The sequence below is a fragment of the Rhododendron vialii genome, chromosome 10a (assembly GCF_030253575.1).
Source record: "Rhododendron vialii isolate Sample 1 chromosome 10a, ASM3025357v1".
In the NCBI taxonomy this organism is placed as follows: Eukaryota; Viridiplantae; Streptophyta; class Magnoliopsida; order Ericales; family Ericaceae; genus Rhododendron; species Rhododendron vialii.
Genome location: NC_080566.1, coordinates 35,635,710 through 35,655,655, shown reverse-complemented (window position 1 = coordinate 35,655,655; position 19,946 = coordinate 35,635,710). Strand labels below are relative to the sequence as shown.

Genomic DNA, 19,946 nt, shown 5'->3' with positions numbered 1-19,946 from the left:
AGAAGATGTGGAGTATGAGAAAAGTCCAACCTGCAATGAAGAGCGATTGATTTTGTGAACCTTAATAAGTGAGCGTCTCTCTCTGTTTCTAGTCTTGGGTTTCCTTAATGGAGAAATCACTCTCCGGCTCATTGGCTGTTGAAAATGTAATGGGTTGGGGTCAAGATCATATATGGGGTAAAACGACTTACGCAACTCCTACCTTTCGGAGGGCTAAGAGGGGCTTTTGAGATTTGCTGTTGATGCATGTTTTGTACTACTCCCTCCGTCTCTTTTTAAGTGTCCTGCTTCGTAACTCCAACTTATTAAAAAGACATTATCGTTATACCTTTCACATCAACTTTTTCCTCCACTTTCCCTATTTACCCATTATCATTACACTTTTACTCACTAACTTTTCAAAATAAAATCTACTTTTAGGGACAAAATAGACAATACACCAACTTTTATCCCCCTAGCTATACAAAATGGACACTTATTAAGGGACAACCCAAAATGAAATACTGGACACAAAAAAAGGAACGGAGGGAGAATATGTGAAGCCAGCCCATCTCAGTGGGCTTTGCTGCTGTTGCTGCTGATGTTATTGATCTCCCTCTTGGATGCTTTGTTAGATTCATTTTCGCAGCTGCTGTTTTTTCTGTGCAAGTTGTTGCTAATCTGGAAAATTAATGTCTATTGAATGATTTGCTGAAGTGTTGCTGGGATGTCATCGTGTACTTATAAATCGATTCTGGATATTCTAAGGTGACACTTTATCTTGTGCTGGCCCTGATGCTGTTTTTGAAACAAGGTGTTTTGTGTCTATGGTGTCTCTTAGGGGTCATATATCTCTCATCTTATCATGGCCCATTTGTGATATTGTGCTCGATCGCTAATGGTGTGGAGCTGTTGATGCTGCTGTTTGGTTTGGAAGGGCATGTGATTTTAACCTTCCCAGTCCTGCTAGGATGTGACGCAGGCCGGGACCGGCCGCAACGTTTAGGATAATCTCGGGATGTTGCTCACCGGGGGCAACGGAAGTCACTCGATGTCGCTAATTGCGGAAGATACTCACGTGACCAAATCACACACTTGATTGTATGAGGAATCACTTACTCTAAATAAGACACACTTACAACTTACCCATTTTGGCTCAAATCCGCTCAATTACCACCCATAATTTGTACGTAGGTTCTTCACAAAAATTTACTATTATTTGGGTGGTTTTCATTAAATTGATTCGTGGCCTGATTTTTGGGTTGGATGTTCAAATATTTTGGGTAGGGTGTTCAAATATTTTTGGGTAGGGTGTTCAAAAAGGGCTAAACTAACATAATACCAAAAATATTACATGTATTCAATGAAAAGAATATTTTTGGGGTGTTCACGTGACCACCCTCGACAAAAGTTGGAGCCGCCAATAAAGTTGAGGGGCCATTGTGTTGATCGGTGAGGCACGCATTTGGAAGACCAGAAGGTCTGTTATAATGAAATATGTCGACATGAGAAATATATTTAAAAACTTAAATAGTTATAGCATATCCAAAGGCAACTAGGCAAATTTTTTCCTAAAGAAAAAAGACCGCATGATTAATTAGGTATTTTCGACCAACGTACCTAAATAGGTGCGGAAATATAGTCATAGCCATTCCAAAAGAAAAAAAACATTGAACTAACATTATTTATGTTATAGATGCCTTTAAGGATGGAGCTAATGGGACAAGTGGCGGCGGCAGCTGCCACGACAATAATTTTAAAAAATGTAATTATTATATGTAAGAAAAATTATTCCCAAATAGTAAAGACTAGCCACCGCTAGATTTTTTTCGTTAGTTTTTGTTATATACTACTCATTAATTCTCTAATTTTTTTAAGAAAGGAAACCCAAAAAGTATTTCAAAACTAAATTTAATGGGCCAAAATGAGATATTACAAAAGATGATGTCTAAATTAAGGGAAAGAAACTTCACGCTTTGCTTTTTTTCAAACTCTACACGAAAAGATAAAAAGAAAAGAAAGAAAAAAAAAAAACTAAAACAAACTTAAAGGTGTGCACGAGCAACAACTCCACCGCACGGCTCCCTGTTTTATTGAGGGGCGGCCTCACGTCGAGACTTCCGAATAATTAAGAAATTATTTATTATTTTGCTGTTTTGCCATGGATTTCTTAAACTCCATTTGAAAAATTGTTAGTCTTCTTTAATTTTTCAATATTCAATTGAATTTAAAAAAATTATTGAATGATTTGAATCTCTTGTTGAGTTTGTCTTGAGCAATAGATAGTATTTGCCCTATACGAAAAAAACATAACAGTTAACTAATTATGAGGTCCATGTTTTCAAGCATCCGGAGCTCCAAAATATGACTACCATTTCAGAGTTATGTCAAGTGTTGAATAAAACGAGAAAGTCTGCAATTTATCCTCTTGTTGATAAATTGACATTGCCTGTTTCAAAGGCTACCCAGAGCTTGCATTTTCAGTCATGAAACTTGTAAAAGCTAGATTGTGCAATAGGATAGAGGATGATTTTCCGGCAAGTTTCTTGATCACATAAATTGAGAAAGACCTAGCTAGAAGTTTTCACGCCGATTTTATCATCGATACTTTTAACGACATGAAAGCATGTCGGGACTCTAAATATATATTTGGAGCCGGAGTCAAGTTTCTGATTATTGCATTTTGTCCATGGAGGAGAATGAGAATCCTTGTGTACTCCAGTGACCCCTGCTAGGATTTGGAGCACGATTAAGAACATCCAGCCTATAGAGCTCCTGGGCCGGATGGCATTTAGGTTATTTTCTACCAAAAATATTGGAATGTGCGTGACTTTATCCAGAGTTGTTTTGCTTCCCGTTCCAGTTTCCCGGCCCCCTTAAAAAATAACTACTTATTTGCGTACTTATTTGCAATTTTCAAGTTTAAAAACAATAAACTTACTGGGAAAAAAAATGCAATAAGAATCTTGCTTGATAGATCTCATCGAACCCGGCAAAAAAAATGAAAAATTATTTTCGTAAGTCTATTATTTTTAAGATTGAAAGTAGGTCCTTATTTTTTAAGTACTTATTTGAGAGAGTGGAATGGAGGCCACTGTTGCTGAAAAGGAGAATAAAAACTGGTTGTTCGGCTAAAAAAGTCAAGTGTTTTTTTTTTATTCAAATTTTTTTCGCATTTGTTAGTTTTTCGTCAATTCTTGGGGATTATGGCTTCGTCATGACGAGAGTAATCTAAAAAATAAAAAATTACGATTGAAATTCAATTTTTTTTAATAAAGAAGAAAAAATTGGCTTATTGGCTTATTTTTGTCTTATTCAAAAAAATTAGATTTCAATCGCAATTTTTTACTTTTTAGATTCCTCTCGTCATGAAGAAAACATAATCCCCAAAAAATTGACCAAAAACTAACAAAGACAAAAAAAAAAAAAAGAAGCCATTTGGCTAATTTTTCTGTTCGGCTAAATAAGCTAATTGGCTTATTTTTTGTCCTTATTAAATTTTTTTTTCGTATTTGTTAGTTTTTCGTCAATTTTTGGAGATTATTGCATCGTCATGATGAGAGGAATCTAAAAAGTAAAAAATTATAATCGAAAGCCAATTTTTTTGAATAAAAACGAAAAAAATAGCTTATTGACTTATATCATTGTTGCTAGTCTAAGTCATTACTAATATTGAAGTGGATGAAGGTAGCTTAGAAAGGTATTAAGGTTTCTAGAAATGCTTGCCCTAATTCTTTTTGACCAAACCAATGTTACTAGTCAAGCTATGATCATCATAGTATGATGGAACTAGCTTCCATCATGGAAGTGCTTAAAGATATAGTGGTATTCCTCTCACACTTTTGATCTAGGACACTTCCATCATGGAAGTGCTTAAAGATTTAGTGGTATTCCTCACTTTTGATTTGGGTGTTCTCCTTTTGCATAATAGGGTGAGTTAACATTTTCATGATATTGTTGAGAAGGTTAAAAAAAAATTGACCTGTTGGAAGTCTTAACACTTTAATTTTTGCGGGGAGAGCTACTCTTGTCCTATGTTACCAAGGAACGCTACTACCCTAGTGAATTACGTTTTTGTATGAACGTTTCAAAACGTGCATGGTACACTACCGTTCCAAAAAGGTAAATTTAGCGATCCGAAGCGATCCCCTTAGTTTTTCACAAAATGTCCAACTTATTATTGGTCAAAATAGAGAGAAAATGAAATTTCGGTAGAAGAAATTGTAAAAAGTCCAGTCGTTATGCTCCTAGAAATGTGTTTAATTTGACAAACAATAGTATTAAGTTTCACTAGATGTTTATTGCTTGGAAGAGTAAGTTCTAGTTTTGTTGCGGATCAAAAAAAAAAAAAAGTTCTAGTTTTGTTATTATCTATAGAAAGCATATCCCTAGCGTACCACAATTTAAGCATATGACGTACTACGTTTCCGTTTCCGTTTCCATTCCTCATACCGCAGAACGATTCCGCATTCCAGTTAACATCGCTCTTGTACAATCTGTTTCCTCCACCATCCCTAGTTATTCCATGCAAAACTACGCACCTCCCCATAAGTATTTGTAACCAACTGGATCGTTTAAACAGAAATTTTCTTTCGAGTGATACCCCGCGAAAAAAGAAGAAGATTACATTTGGTTAATTGGAATCAGGTTTGTAAGAGGAAAGCGAATGGTGGTCTGGGGCTCAAGAAAGCTCGTGTTCAAAATCTTGCGTTTCTATCTAAACTTGGATGGAAAATTTCTACTCATGAGGAGAGTATGTGGGTCAACATCCTTAAAAGAAAAATCTATAGTACATGATACGAGGATGTAGGATCCATCTATACTTAACAAAAGACAAGTTGTTGCAATGGTTGAGATTATTTTGATTTAATGGTTTAGGATCATTCTCCTCCTTTCAGTAAAGTGCTCACAATCTTTGCACATATTACACAATTGTTGTATGGGCATCATGCCCTTAATAAATGGCGGCCATGAGTAATTTTTTGCGGTCAGGAGTAATTATTTGCGACCAAGAGTAATTTTTCGCGGCCATGAGTAATTTTTTGCAGCCATGAATAAATTCTTCGCGGCCAAGTAATTCTTCGCGACGTCAACCTTCTAAAGGATGATCAGTAATCATATCCTTCCATTTGAATTGGATTCTCTTTGACATTATCTTTTTACATCAATGTTGGTTTATTGGCTCACTCAATTGAATACCAATATCGAAACCCTCCAAATCTCATTTGAATTTTCAATAAGAAACTACATTATGGAAATTGTGAAGATTCATTGAAAATTTTCACTCCATGATTTGTGAGATGATTTGAATTTGAAGAAAAAAATAAAATCGCAAGTCCGTAATTTATTTGTGTGTGTGTTGATCGTTTGAGCCGCGCCTTCAGGCACGGCGGGCATATGCACTAGTATCTTGAAAACCACGTTGTCCTCTCTTGGCCTAGTAACCGATCTGCTTCCCACATTTGCAGAAGCATTGCCAGTACTAAACCTGGATACCATAGAACACATTACTGATCATCCCTGTTGTATGGAATCCCCCTCTGGCATGGTATGTTCTCCACTGCCTCTGCTTATGACTTGATAAGCCAAAAAGATACTGATTTCCAGGATGGGACTGGTTTTGGATCCCAGCTAAGTTTAAGACTTTTCTATCTATGGTGATTACAGCTTGATAAATTGCCTACTAATTCGCTGAGTGCCCATAGAGGTATGACTGATCTTGATCAGTGTCTCCATTGTAGTACGAGCCCTGAAGACTTGGACCTTCTATTTAGCGTATTAGTCTAAACGAGATAAACAACTCGTAGCCATGACCAATCCTTGAGCACAGGGAAAAGAGAGAAAACTTTGCGATATTATTGATAAAAACAGAGGCAAAACATTAGGTTTACAACCTTTTATAGGGCGGTCCAAAACCCTTATAATAATAAGCCGAAGAAATAATAAGTCCCAAAATTTGGGTTTTTCCTAAAATTGAAAATGGGAAAGAAAAACAGGACTTTCCCATCAAGAACCAACTAAAAAAGGAATTACGGTCTAAAAGTTATTAAAAAACAAAACTTTTCTAAAACGGCAAAATAATGCAGTTGAAGGGCTAAACGAACAAATCGGGCCGAAATCCACCATGCATCACGTCGTGTGTATTGACCGGAGCGCGAAAATAAGTCAGCCCATCAAGTTTGGGCCTATTCCAAGCTCGTCCGAATTCTGTCAAATCGGGTATACAGAAACGAGAAAATGTCAGGCCGGTCCTACTTTTCACTTTCATAGCCGGCCAAGTCCTATACACGATATGTGTGTTTCCTTACAGATCATGTGGGTGTAATTTTATAAATTTACCCCAATCTCCACCTCTATAAATACTTAAACCTAATTATTTTCCTCTCCTCTTCCCAAAGATCCCCCTAGCCGCCGCTGCCCTTCCCTCCCGCCTACACCAACGACGGCATCGCCGCCATCCTTTCCTCCTACCGCCGCTGCCGCCTCGATCTCCTCCTCATCCTCCGCCCCGATCTCCTCCGTAATGCGCTGCAACCGTGCCACAGCCATCCTCTCCTTCTGCCGCCGCCACCACGATCTCCTCCTCCTCCTTCGCCCCGATCTCCTCCGCAACCCGCGTCAAGCCCCCAGCCTCGCCTCCATTCTGATCCGGATCTCCATCACCGGCCGCCGCCACCATCCTTTCCTCCGGTTGCTACTGCCATCCTCTCTTCCTGTTGCTGCAACCGTGCAAGCGAAATCCTCTCCTCCTATTGCCGCCCTCTTTATTTTTAATTTTTTTGGTTCAGATCTGTGTTTTGTGTATGGAGCATGTAGTTTTCGTAAATTGAGCATGTGAATTAACAGCTAACACTGCTACTTAACAAAAAAAAAAAAAAATCAACCTTGAGGATTTGGGGATTGAAAACTCTAGTAATTAACAGTTAAAATTTAGGGTTATGGTATAAAAACACAACTAATTAATAGTTAAAATTTAGAGTTAGGAGCTAAAAATATAGCTAATTAACAGTTAAAAATTAGGGCTTCATGGTTATGGGATTGAAAATATTGCTAATTAACAATTACAAAATTAGTAGTGTTTTAAATGAGCTAAATATGTAAATTTTGAATATATAAATTTAAATTAAAAAAAAACAAAAAAGCGAGGAAAAAAAGAGGAGAGAGGATATATAGAGATGAAAGGGTATTCTTGAAAAAATTATATGACCAGGACCTAGTCAACTATGCATTCTTTTTTATTTGTGCGCTAGGACTTGAAGGGAATAAGTCCACTCCCATAGGACCGGCTGAGAAGACTTAGTCAACTATGCATTCTTTTTTATTTGTGCGTTAGGACTTGAAGGGAAGAAGTCCACTCCCATAGGACTGGCTGAGAAGAACCCCATCGGAAACTCGGCACGGTCCAGCTGATCATAGAGTTGGATCTCCACGTGTTCTACATCACACCTTTAAAAGCCGTATGTGGAGAGAAAGACCTGTTAATGATTGGATCTCATTCCGTCTAAAATCCAGAAAGAATGTGGTTAGCGGAAATGAATTGCCTTGGAACATAGCTTTTTGTGCAACTCTTTGGCAAATTTGGAAAGACCGAAACACAAAAAATAAATGTGTTATCGGTTAGTTCCAAGGCAATCCTTTCTTGTGCTAATGAGATAGTGCAGGCTTTCAAACGGCTTTTCGACGCCCGTTCTAAATTTTTGGATGCAACCTTATGCAGGGAAAATTAAACTCAATACGTATGGTAGTTGGTACCAAACCAATCGGAAAGCAGGATTTGGAGGACTATTTAGAACAACCCGCTTCAGCTAAGGTCGCCCCTAGCCTGGAAAATGCGGACGTCAACTCACAGCCGTTAGATCGTGTTTTCAATGGTCTGGATCTGCTGATGGTCATAAACCATTTATGATCTTGTTCCAACGATTGTGAGCTGACGTCCGTATTTTCTGAAAATGAGGGCGGCCTTATTAGAAAGGCCCTACTATTTAGAAATTTTAATGGAGAATGGATCTTGGGCTATTATGGAAAGATTGCATGCGAGAACAGTTTGGAGGCAAAGATTTGGGGAATTTACAAAGGATTAACAGTCATTTTGGAGAAAAGCATGACCAACGTAACCATTGAATCGGATTCTCTGAGTGTTGCGAAGATGATCAATGAGGGCAATTCTGTTAACCAACCTCAAAGTGTTATGATCAATGACGCCCATGCCATCCTGGGCCGAACTGAATCCATGCTAACCCACCTCTACCAGGAAGCTAATCAGTGTGCTGATCGTTTGGCAAGGATAGGAGCCGAGCAAGATGAAAGACTTAGGGGTTTCAATGGACAAACCACTTTTGATTAGGGAGTTCATGATTCGGGACGGCCTTAATCTAAGGCAGTTTCTTGACTAGGTAGTTTTTCCTTGTTGGGGTTTGTAATATTTTACGTATGTTAGCACTTCTGTTGCACAACTCTCCTTTCGTTTAATTTATAATATTCCGAAGTACCAAAAAAAAAAAAAATTGAAATAACTTACATGGGCTGCAACTTTAACAGGATTTATCAAACAAGCTCATATTTTACATTAATAACTTGAAGCAAATTGATGAATCAACAAGCAATGATATCAAAAAATAGTTGCACAGCAAAGTAAATACAGCAATGATATCAGTTGTCACTGAATGCAGATGTACTGATTCCATAAACATGTAGCACACGCAAGTAATGACCTGATATCAGGTTAAATTTCAACTCAAACCTTAGCGACCGTTGTTCTCTGTGAAAGAAGCAGCGGCATTGGAAGTTGATGAGCCGGTAGTAGTAGATGTGTCATCGGGAACCCTATTATCGTTGTCCATGAAATCACGCCTTGCTGGCCGCATGAGATCCGTTGGGCGATTGCTTAGAAGCATAACGACTTCAGACATGGTGGGACGTGAAGAAGCCGGCATCTGAGTGCACATCAAGGCAATCTCTATGATTTTCTTCGCAGCTTTGTCTGTGTATCCGTTTGAGCCTCGTAAGATCTCGTCCACCAGCTTCAAGTGCATGCCATCGTCATACAGTTTCCATGCCTGTTTAGAAGCAATGATTCAGGACAGCAAAACAGGTAAATGTATGTATTCTTGTTTTTCTTTGTAATTGGTTTTGTAAACGTCTCCGCGCATACAATAAATGTTTCATATTTTTGCTTATGTTATCGCCGAAGAAAATGCAAACAGTCTTCATGTTTTCTAATATCAGCAATTATATTGAAAACATTACCGAAACACAGTCTAGGCTTATGGCTAAGAGAATTACTTGTTCAAGAAGAAAATCAGTAACTGGTTTGGCTTCAACCGCGTTGAAGTCATTACACCTTCGACCACTTATGATTTCGAGGACAACTACACCAAAGCAGTAGGTATCAACCTTCTCAGTCAATTGTCCATGGATTGCATATTCTGGCGCTGTGTATCCCCTGTTCCATGAGAATTGAGAACGGAGTTATCATCAAAGGATTCCCACTAATGACCACATCTCATAACATTCTTGGGAACGGATGTGAGTTAGTTTATAGTTCACTAGCCTCAACCAAATTCGACAACTGAAGAGAAAACAATTCACAAGCATAACTCTTACGCATAAAATTTAGCCATAAATTTTTCATACTGCCAACAAAGAACCAATCGTAGAAAAATCTTTAACCAATATCTTTTTCCTTACAGTCACTTTCAAATGAAAGGCCTAACACCAAAACGTTTTGTACTGAAATTCACAGAAATTCTATTTGTATAGGATTAACTGAGCTAGAGGGTTGTAGTTATACCTTTATGATTTACGAAATTGATTTAAAAGAAAAAATTCAATTTAAAAATTCCAACCAAAATGACGTGCAGTGGCTTTTTTTGAGGTCAAATGATGGCTCTCATATGAAGAATCGGTAACAGTACTCCTCTTTGTAACAAACTTTGTTCGTATAGCATTACCCTAAGCTCGGAAATGGTTGCTTTCCTACTTACAGTGTTCCAGCAAAATTGGTGCTGAGATGGCTCTGACCATCAGGTAGAAGCCTTGCCAACCCAAAATCAGCAATTTTAGGCTGGAACTCATCATCCAGTAGAATATTGCTGGACTTTATGTCTCTATGTATGATAGTGACATGGAATTGGTCATGTAGATAGGAAAGACCCCTGGCTGTGCCAAATATTATGTCAAATCGTTGTTTCCAGTTCAAGGTCCCGCGCAATTCACCTGTCAAAAGTATGCCAAACTTTCAACTTGAAGCAGCAATCAAGAACGTGCACTAACTCTTTCCAGAGAATTACAAATCCAGCATTGCATATTTGAGCTAAATCAAAAAATCTATGAATCTTCTTCATGCATTACACAGTGCAAGTCATGTGTGTGTTTGTTTGGTTAGAAATTGGTTCATTCCTTTGAAATCTGGTTGTAATTGGATTTTGAAATTCTCCAAGAATGCAACATATGTTCGGTAATGGTACTCTGCAAACAAGAAAACTGTAAGCAACATATGTATCTTCTTTTATCTATAAACAGCTTGAATCATTTGTATGGTAATGGAAATCTGCAAACGAGAAATCGCTTGTGTTTCCCTTTCTTTACAATACCTACATATTGTTTAGCCATATACCTACCATTTCCCAACCCACTTAGCATGGTGTATTGTTCGCCTCGGACCACCCTGACCTTTATAGTTGACAATATAAATGACTATTATCCTTCTCTCTAACAACTAAAGTTCTCCAATGAGTTTGTGGTGAGTAATTTAACATGCTATAAGAGCAGTCAATAGATCATATGTGTGATCTCAACGCCTACACGACAATGAAGAAATTGCACATGTTCGGCCACCTTATGGTGAGACTGGCCTTGAGAATAGCAACAATTAAGTCAGGATTTTACTAACAGTTTAAAACTTGGAGCTTTGTCATATGCTACATGCTACACTTGAATACACGATCCAAAACTGCATACACCATTTAGTCGTACGTTGAACCCACCTGCATGGTTTGTTTCCTTTCAGATCACAACTGGCTCTCACAAAATCGTACTCGAGCGCACCCTTACACACCAGATATTAAACCAAACATATGGACAAAAGATTGAGAGTGACTTGCAAACAGAAGAAGTGGACAACTTACCATACAAGTACTTGTCAAGGCTTCCATTTCCCATATAATCATAGACAAGTAGCAGTTCAGGCCCTTTGCTGCTACAACCTAGTAGCCGGAGGAGATTCCGGTGATGAACATTACTGATTAGCTTCACTTCAGTCACAAAATCCGCCTTTACTCTACTGGTTCCCATAACTAGTTTCTTGACTGCAACTATATTTCCATTCTTCAGAGTGCCCTGATTCATTCAACTTTATGGTGATGAGTATGTTACCATTCCAACAACTTATCAATCACTTAATTAGTGAAAATGAAGAAGATAGTCTGATTGGTGTTTTGCGAAATAGCTTTTTCCAATGAAGTTCTGGAAGAGTAGAATCTTTGGACCAGATTCATTCTAGGCATGACTTACATTTAGGGAAGTAAAAACTCCCCCTCAGCCCGCTAGCTTGCCCGACCCCAAAGTTGGCCTCGGCCCTAGGTCCACCTGACCGCCATGGTTTGGGCATGGGCCATAGGATTTGAAGCCTAGACCCTCAGCCCAGAACTTCTCTCCCTAAAAGAAGCGTTAAAACAAGTTCTTTCTGAAAAAAGGCCAATAGCACAGGGCCTGAGACCAAGCCAATAACCTGAATACTTCCGGACCATGGTCGCAACTAGACCTAGGTTTGAGGAAAATAGTCCGGCCAGGTTCAAAGATGAAAATTGTGGGAGCCCTATGGGACCTGGGCCAAGCTAGCGCCATGCCTCATAAAGAATGGGCTGGCCGAGCTTTCCTTACCCACATTACACCAAGGCTAATTCGAAGCACCAGTTTAGATCTTAAGGAGAGTGTTCTGGGTAAATCCAAGGGTATATTTCCCCATCAAGGCATTCTTAATCATCGTTACAATATTATTGTCAAGCTTCTTTACATCACTGGAAACATATGAGATTACCTTATATATATCACCAAAACCTCCTTCTCCTAGTTTGTTTTCTTTATTGAAATTTTTCGTGGCAGATTTCAAATCTCTGTAGCTGAAATTCTTGGGTCCCTGCAGCTCGCTTGCCCCTATGGTTTTACTTGCTACAAGGGAAAAATCACATTTTATTCATGTCAGTGAATGGATATTTCAGAAACAGTTTTCCAAACTACTTTTTTTTTTTTTTTTTAATGTTTTAGGGAAATCAATGCTTTATCCTTTTCATGTTGACGACATACTTGAAAAACTTTGAAAACATCTTTATGCTGTTTTCTTAGAAGTGGTTTCTTTCGTGAAAGATCACTTGAAAACAAAGTTTTGTATCTGTCAACCAAACAAGTTTTCTGCAAAAAACAAAAAAACAAAAAATCCGCAAAATTATTTCTGAAACAAAAAGACGCATGCAGAATTTGATGGTAACAAATCAGGGCAGTTATCTTTTCTCACCTCTTGGAGCTGCATATCTTGATTGGTGATAGTGATACCATAAAATCAGTCCAATTATAAGCAAAAGGCATCCTCCACCTCCAACAATCCCTCCGATTATGGCATTCTTGTTCCTTGAACCTCCTGTTAAGTAAAAAACAAAAGGTTAACATTCTTGTTTCATTGCACAACATAATGTGGTGAAATAGTTTCTCCTGTATTCATCCGAAGAGTGAGAGTCAGAAAAGGTTCCAAGAACCATACCACTAAACTTATCTATGCTTTTGAGCTTGTGGCTTGCCCGAGTGAGAGAAATATCGAGCCAAATGCTCTCCCACACCGACTGCAAAATGCCAAACTCGTGTTTCTGAGATTACTTTTTGTGATTTTGGTAGTATTAGTTCAAGGACAACTATTTGGAGCTAGCTTTTGTTTGCCATGGATGACCAAAGCCAAAGCCCGTACTAGCAGAGTTATTATTCCAGGGCACAAGCTCACCAACCAACCTCTTTTTGGCTAGTTGAAGTTTCTACTAAAGTACTGAAGCAAGAGAGTATCCGTTATCTAAGGTTGTGTCGCGTACATTAGTTCAAACAAAAAAATTTTATTTTGAACGGCTCGCTATGCTTTATCAGATGTATAACATGGTGAGAATCTTGAAAACGTGATTTTTTTCGGGACTAGCAAGCAGTTCAAAGACAACAACATGATCTCAATCCGCTCTTTTGTGCATTGGGTACAACATGCCCATATCACAATGGTGCTCTTACAAGTGCTCAATTCCACAACTCATTGTGCAGCTCATCTCTATATATGGATCATGAAATATGTATTTATGCGAATCAAAGGTTTTACCTCTAAGGAAAGGGGTGATGTTAGTGGTCTGATTAGCACCAAAGAAGGCAGCGGCCGAGTACCGAAGGAAACACCCGGCATCAACAGCCCTCCCATCTGCATCAGGAGGACAACTCTGTATATTCCCATACGCCACCTGCAAGCAACCTAGGCAACCACTCCGACTCACAGTTTGAGCACACTGTGCCACTGCGTAGACGGTGCCACCACCGGCCACCGCCCTCATTGCTGCAGCGAAGTAGCCATTAATCCTCGGTGTTGCCGTTTCGAGGTCGGTTAGCAGTCCTTGCGCGGCTGTCTGGAAAGCCGTGGGTTGAGATGCGGTATCGTTTCCGCATATGCCCACATTGCCAGGGAGAGTGGTCTGGTCGTATAAAGTGCTGCTTTCATATCTTAACATAAGAAGAAGCAAGTTAGAAAGTCGATGTTACTAAATGCAGAAACTGTGGCCATTCTTGTTGCCAAACAAAACTAAATGACCAGTTAATATAAAACTTGTTTCACCCTTAATTAGCTTTTCAAGATCATCATAAACTAGACCGCAAGCTGACTGCATACCAAGGGAAAATGGAAATTAGTCGAGGTGCACGCAAGTTGACCTGGACATCCGGTTATAAAAAAAAACTAGACCACAAGCTGACTGCCAAGGGAAAAAGGCCAATGGCCATATCATCAACACATGTAAGGCAGCTTATAACACATTCAAGATTGGTATTGTGAATACTCTTATAAGTTAGGCTTGATGGGATATATACAAGAATAACCATAAAGTTCATGCTTAGAGTCTTATCTTCCTACACAACAAGTTTCAAGTCCGAATAATGAATGAAGGTTGTGATCTCTGCTTCAAAAGTTTTTTTAGTGATTAGATCCTATTGAATGTTTTTCCTTGGGAAGAAACTAATCTTTTCGGGAAAAAAAAAAATGAATTTGGTCCATTATTGTGGAGATGGGCGACCCAGATGAAACCGCAGAGACATCTTTGTTGTTCAATGCACTTTCATTTCATAGGAATGTAGAATTTCTTGTCAAAATAAAAACGTTAGAATTTTTATCTTCGTTGATCTTCCTATATGTGTTCATATAGAAAGTAAACAAATCCCGAATTTACAGGAGACAACATAAATTAATTAATAAAAACCGCCCCCCAAAAAAATTAAATTAATAAAAATCTTGCCAATGTCATATTTGAATACATATTAGTTGGATATTTTCAATTTTTTACTTAAGGATCTTGTTCATCTAAAAGATGATTTTTTTTTTTTTTTTAACCTTGCAATTCCCAAACGCTACAATTAACTTTTTTTTTTTTGTTCGGCAACAAAACTTTATTAAAAACTCGACAAATGGTACATCGAGGCGGCCAACTCTAAATACAAGAAAAGACTTGAAGCATAGAAAAGGCCAGAGAAAAAGGAAAAAATAAGAAAAAATGCATCCAATGCTACAATTAACAATTAGATGTCAGATACATAGTAATCTTATAACTTTTCATTTCGTTGTAGTTTGAAAGAAATTTAAAGGGCTGGAGATGCGCCTATTTGTATGCAAAACGGGCAACGAATTGCGTATTCGCATGGATGGATCTCCAAAAATTTGGAAATTTTGAATAAATACTTTCGAATTTCTTTTTAGTTTTTGAATTTAGAAGATGCGAGCCGCATATTGTTTGTTAGGAGAAGCCAAAGTTGAGTACGAGAATTTAGGTAATTGTTGAGTTCGAATTTTTTGTTAGAATAAGATAGCCAATAGAGTATCATTTTTATACGCTTTCACACTTGGAAGGATAAAATCATAAATTCACATCACAAGAAGACAAAAGGGAGTACGGTTATAAAAAATGGGAGTGTGAAATTTTAGATTTCGGCAGAATATATAGCTGGCCCGGATATCATTGATGTTGATCTAAAAAAACGGGTGGTGTGCGTGAAATTGAAGGTTAAAAAAAAGAAGGGGAAAATGACGGCCAATGACGTGTTTTGATAATTAATACTCGTCAATGACATTTTCAGCATTAACAATTGTTCTCAGCATGTCCTTGGTGGGTATTAATTAACAAAACACGTTTTGGGCCGTCATTTTCCCTAAAAAAAAGTCATCAAATTTGGGAATTGGATCGTAGAGATATCAAGGGGATTGGAGGCTCAAGGCGAAATCTTGGTGTGAAACCTTTAAGATATCTTTACATCTAGGTTACTTCATTCATCTTCTTGAGCAGATTGATAAGTCTGCAGACTCTGCACCAGCATTGATTTCGTGCAGGTTTTCCTTGTATATTTTTTTCATCGTATTTTATTATTATTTTTTGTTCTATTTGTAATTTATTTTAGAGTTTTTTTTCCTTTTATCCCATATTTTCTTTATTTAGTCCCTAAACTATCAATTTGACGATTTTATCCCCTCAACTATCATACCATTACCTACTTGTCCAATAGATAACGGAAATTAGAAATTTAGACAGAAAATGTCATGTAAAGTCCTATTTGGGACTCTAAAGAGCAAATACTTGATTATGAGAGTCTTAGAGAAAAAAATTAATTATGTTCCTTTTGAATAAAATAATCAAAAAAATAAGATCTTCACACTGGTTCAAACAGATTGCAAATTGGAGCACTTTATTTTTTTACAAGGTTCATATATCAGAATCTTGCGAAGCATTTTATAGACTACTACATACATTTTTTTTTATAAAAAAACTGAGTTCTTTATATAGAATTTAGACTATTTATATATTAAAAATATGGTTAAAAATTAAGCGCTCTAATTTTCCATTCTTGTGAACCAGTGCGAAGATCTTATTTTTCTAATCATTTTATTCTAAAGGGTCATAATTAATTTTTATCTCTAAGGCTCTCGTAATCAAGTATTTGCTCTACAAAGTCCTAAACAGGCTTTACATGACATTTTCTGTCTAAATTCCTAACTTTTGTTATCTATTGGCCTAAGTAGGTAACGGTATGATAGTTGAAGGAATAAAATCGTCAAATTGATAGTTTAGGGACTAAATAGAGAAAATGTGCATAGTTTGAGGGATAAAAAAAACTCTTTATTTTTTGAATCAATTGTTTTTAGCCAACGATTATAGACGCAGTTTTTTTAGAGTAGGTGGCTAGTCAACAATCATTTTCAAAAAATTCGGAGAGGGAGAATCTAAGAATATTTATTCGAAGAGTACATTATTAATATAATATACTCTCTCTCTGCATCCTATTCTATTGTCCTTTTCTGAAAGTCTAACCATTTTGCAGATAAAAAAATAAAAGAATTTTATTAATAAATTTTGAATTTTTTTTTGTACTGATTTAAAGAACTATTGACATTTTTAATCAATAAACGTACATTCAAAAAAGGGTATGCACAAAAAATACTCTATTTTTTTTTATCAAAAATTGCTAACTTTTGAAAAAGGAGGAAAATTCTAGGACGCAGGGAGTATAAGTGTGAAAATCGCTAGCCAAATAAAAATTAAATTAAACAATAGTTAGGGGGTTTGCCTGACTTACTTACTTGTGCTTCTTCTTTTTTATGAATTTTTTTTAGTTTGCGTCAAAATTTTGAATTATCAATTTGTCTAAAAGAAAGAATAAAAAAAAGTAAAAACATATTGATCAAACTTAAAAAAAAGTTCAAGAACGAAAAAATTTATCTAAAAATTTGTCTGTTTTGGATTAGCATGTTTTTAATAAAATTTTTGAAGTTTGTCGTCATAATTTGGTAGTTTAATTATAGATTCCACTCGTCAAGATAAAAATAATAATAATAATTCCAAAAAAAAAAATTTGGGTAAATTATAATTCCAAAAATTGGTCTGAAAACTAACACATTTTTTATAACAGGAGAAAAAATAAACCAGGATAAATAAGTTTGGCCAAACTTTGCGTTAACATCAAACAAATTATTAAGGGAAAAAAAAGAAGAAGTCTGGTATTTGCAATAAGTGATAATCACCTGAGGAAGCACCCATCATAAATAACCCTGGCGCCGTTGGCCCCGGTGCAGTTACGTATCTGAACCGCCGCCGTATCAAAGCACGCAACGCAGTCTGCCGTAGAGAGATAGTCCCGGCACTGAGCCATGGCGTAGACCGGGTCCGACCCTATGGCCTGCTCCGCGGTGGCGAACTTCGTGTTCGCCTCTTGCAGCTGGCTCCGGAGGTCGGAAAATGTGTTGTTTACGTTACTGTAGAAGTTGGAGAGGTTGGTCGCGTTGTACAGGCTGCACCCCTTGTTTAGAAGATTGGTTTGTGGGTTGGCTGCCGCCGAATTCGCCATCGCTGTTAACACTACTGCCGCCACCACTGCAGTCGTCGGCCACCGCCGGCGGAATTCTATTGATTTTGGAGGACTCATTTGTGGTGCTCGGTGGCGCAGTCGGGGAAGACCAGAAGGAGGTCTGCAACGTTGAAATAGATGGACATGAGAATTTAAAGAGCTACTATCTCATATCAAATGTCAACTTAATTGGCTACTTGCTTTTTTTTTAATAGAAAAAAAAAAAAAAAAAAACAATGTTTCGGTATTAAACAAGAAGAATACCTCTTGCCGGAAGTACATTGATTTTTATTTTTTGAGACTATGTTGGCGTTGTTCACGAGGTACTTCCGAAAAATTAATGCAATGACATATTTAATGACTGGTGCAGGGATATTGACACTCACTGAGACAAATAATGAGTGACCCATATCTTGTTTATTTTATGATATATCATCTGTGCATGAGAGAGCACAAGCACATACATACATGACTTCAACATTGAATTAGGAACAATAAAAAAATCAATGAAAAATTCCACGCCCCACATATATATTTCTTGTGATTGTTTGTATCTGTTTGTGCGGTTGTAACAAAGTTGTAAATCTTTTTGTTTCATACGGAAGGTTATTTCAGTTTCAGCCGATCACTATTATAAAACAATATCAAAATAGATTATTGTAGATATTTTTAATTGACTTAAATGCGTACCTACAAATATATAGGCATAATATAATTGTAGATGTATATAATCTTGTGCATCCACGTCCATTAAAAAAAATAAAATATTGAACTAGCATTAGAATTTTTTACTACTGTGATTTTACGGAAGTTCTAAAACTCGAGTAAGAGTATCCGCATCAAGTTCTCTACATTTTGAACCAAATTACACTTTAACAAATCATTTTATTTCTCCGTTTCATAATCTGTAAAGGGTGCCTTTCCAAAGCCTCTCAATGAAGTTCATGTCCCGGAATATCAAAGGCCCGTAAGAGGGAGAAAAGGGGAAATTCTAAAGAAGGTAATGAAGGTGTGTGAATGTCCACTAAAAGGGTGTGTGAGTGTGTGTTTCTCTCTTCTGAGTCTGGGTGGTGTGTGTGGGGGAGAAATTTTTCAGTGCTGGATGGGTACCGCTGACGTGGTGCTCGCTTGGCGCAACACTTTTGGACGGTCCAAATGCGCCGAACAAGCACCACGTGGTACCCATCCAGCAATGAAAAATTCCTCGTGTGTGGGGGGTATTTCTCCTCTACTGGGCGTGTAATCACTTCTGGGGCCCATGAACAATTGGGGCAGTATCCACAAAAACAGGGGATGGAGAGTGTCCGAAATTGAGAGAGGGGTGCGAAGTACCTGAGTCAAATTGAGAGGTCCTGAGCCTATAATTGGGATGGGGGTGAGAGATTGGGAGTTCTATACCCTGTAAAAGAGGTGGGTTTGTGAGGTCTATGTGGTTAGGGGTCTGAAACCACAAGTCAATTTGGAAAAGGAATTTTCAATTCGGATGGGGACTGCTTGTTCTATATACTCGGAAATTACAGTGAAAAATGAAGACACATACCTAGGCTTGATCTACCCAGCTTGGTGAATTTGGCTTCGATCGACAATGGTGATGGCTTCTTCTACTCTGTGTCAGATGGGGCTCAATTTCGCTTCAACTCAACTCAATCTGATGGGGGTTTCCACCAAGGATTTCCATTGCTCGAGGAATACTGTGCAGTCTGTGCTTACTTTCAATATGAAGCTGCTGTTTTGACTTGAAGATTACTCTCCTTCATCGTGGGTTTTCAAGGGATACAGAGATTTCAAGGGAGTGTGATCTAGAGGCTGTCTTCCTCTTTGATTTTGTGTTTACCGTCATGGACCTTGTTGGCATTTTTTGATCTTTTCTGTAGTACTTTTATTCGGTTGACTATTTGTCAACGGTCCTTTTCTTTTTTTCATTGGAGTCTTGTTTGGCACATGGTTGTCAAGGATTTTTTGATCAAGCCATAAATATAACATGGTTGTCAAGGATTTGAGTGTCAACATTGTTCGATTGGAAAATCTTGTAGTGCAAGGTCATGCAAGGATGCAAGGTAACTTTTAGGACGCATATAAGTCATCGATCTTAATAATGAATGGTCAAGATATGGCTTTTAATTATGACCGGTAAGAATCATTTATTACCGGTCATAATTAATTTTTAATATGGACCGTTAATTGATGAGATCGATGACTGTGTGCCTACACGTGCACTACGCGAGAGTGCACTAAAGCACCCCCATGTTAGGATACATTCCTCTAGATTGTAATGCTTCTTTCTCAGGATTTTTCTTTGTAATAACTTCAAAAATTAATAAATTTGTCTTTTGCCTTTAAAAAAAAAAAAA

General features: G+C 37.6%; 1 protein-coding gene across 2 annotated transcripts; it reads right to left on the bottom strand.

Annotated features, from left to right (window-relative positions):
• Positions 1–8,519: 8,519 nt before the first annotated feature.
• LOC131302672 (cysteine-rich receptor-like protein kinase 43) lies at positions 8,520–19,471 on the bottom strand. 2 transcript variants are annotated; one of them, XM_058329424.1, is made up of 10 exons: positions 19,136–19,471; positions 18,928–18,994; positions 17,273–17,716; positions 13,325–13,716; positions 12,491–12,613; positions 12,017–12,147; positions 11,106–11,316; positions 9,963–10,194; positions 9,262–9,421; positions 8,520–9,035 (listed from the first exon to the last, which is right to left on the bottom strand). In XM_058329424.1, exons 3-10 carry the CDS (start codon positions 17,671–17,673, stop codon positions 8,721–8,723), a joined length of 1,965 nt encoding a protein of 654 aa, XP_058185407.1. In that variant the 5' UTR covers positions 17,674–17,716; positions 18,928–18,994; positions 19,136–19,471; the 3' UTR covers positions 8,520–8,720. The 2 variants fall into 2 exon arrangements, with proteins under 2 accessions (XP_058185407.1, XP_058185406.1); XM_058329423.1 differs by lacking the exon at positions 18,928–18,994.
• Positions 19,472–19,946: the final 475 nt, after the last annotated feature.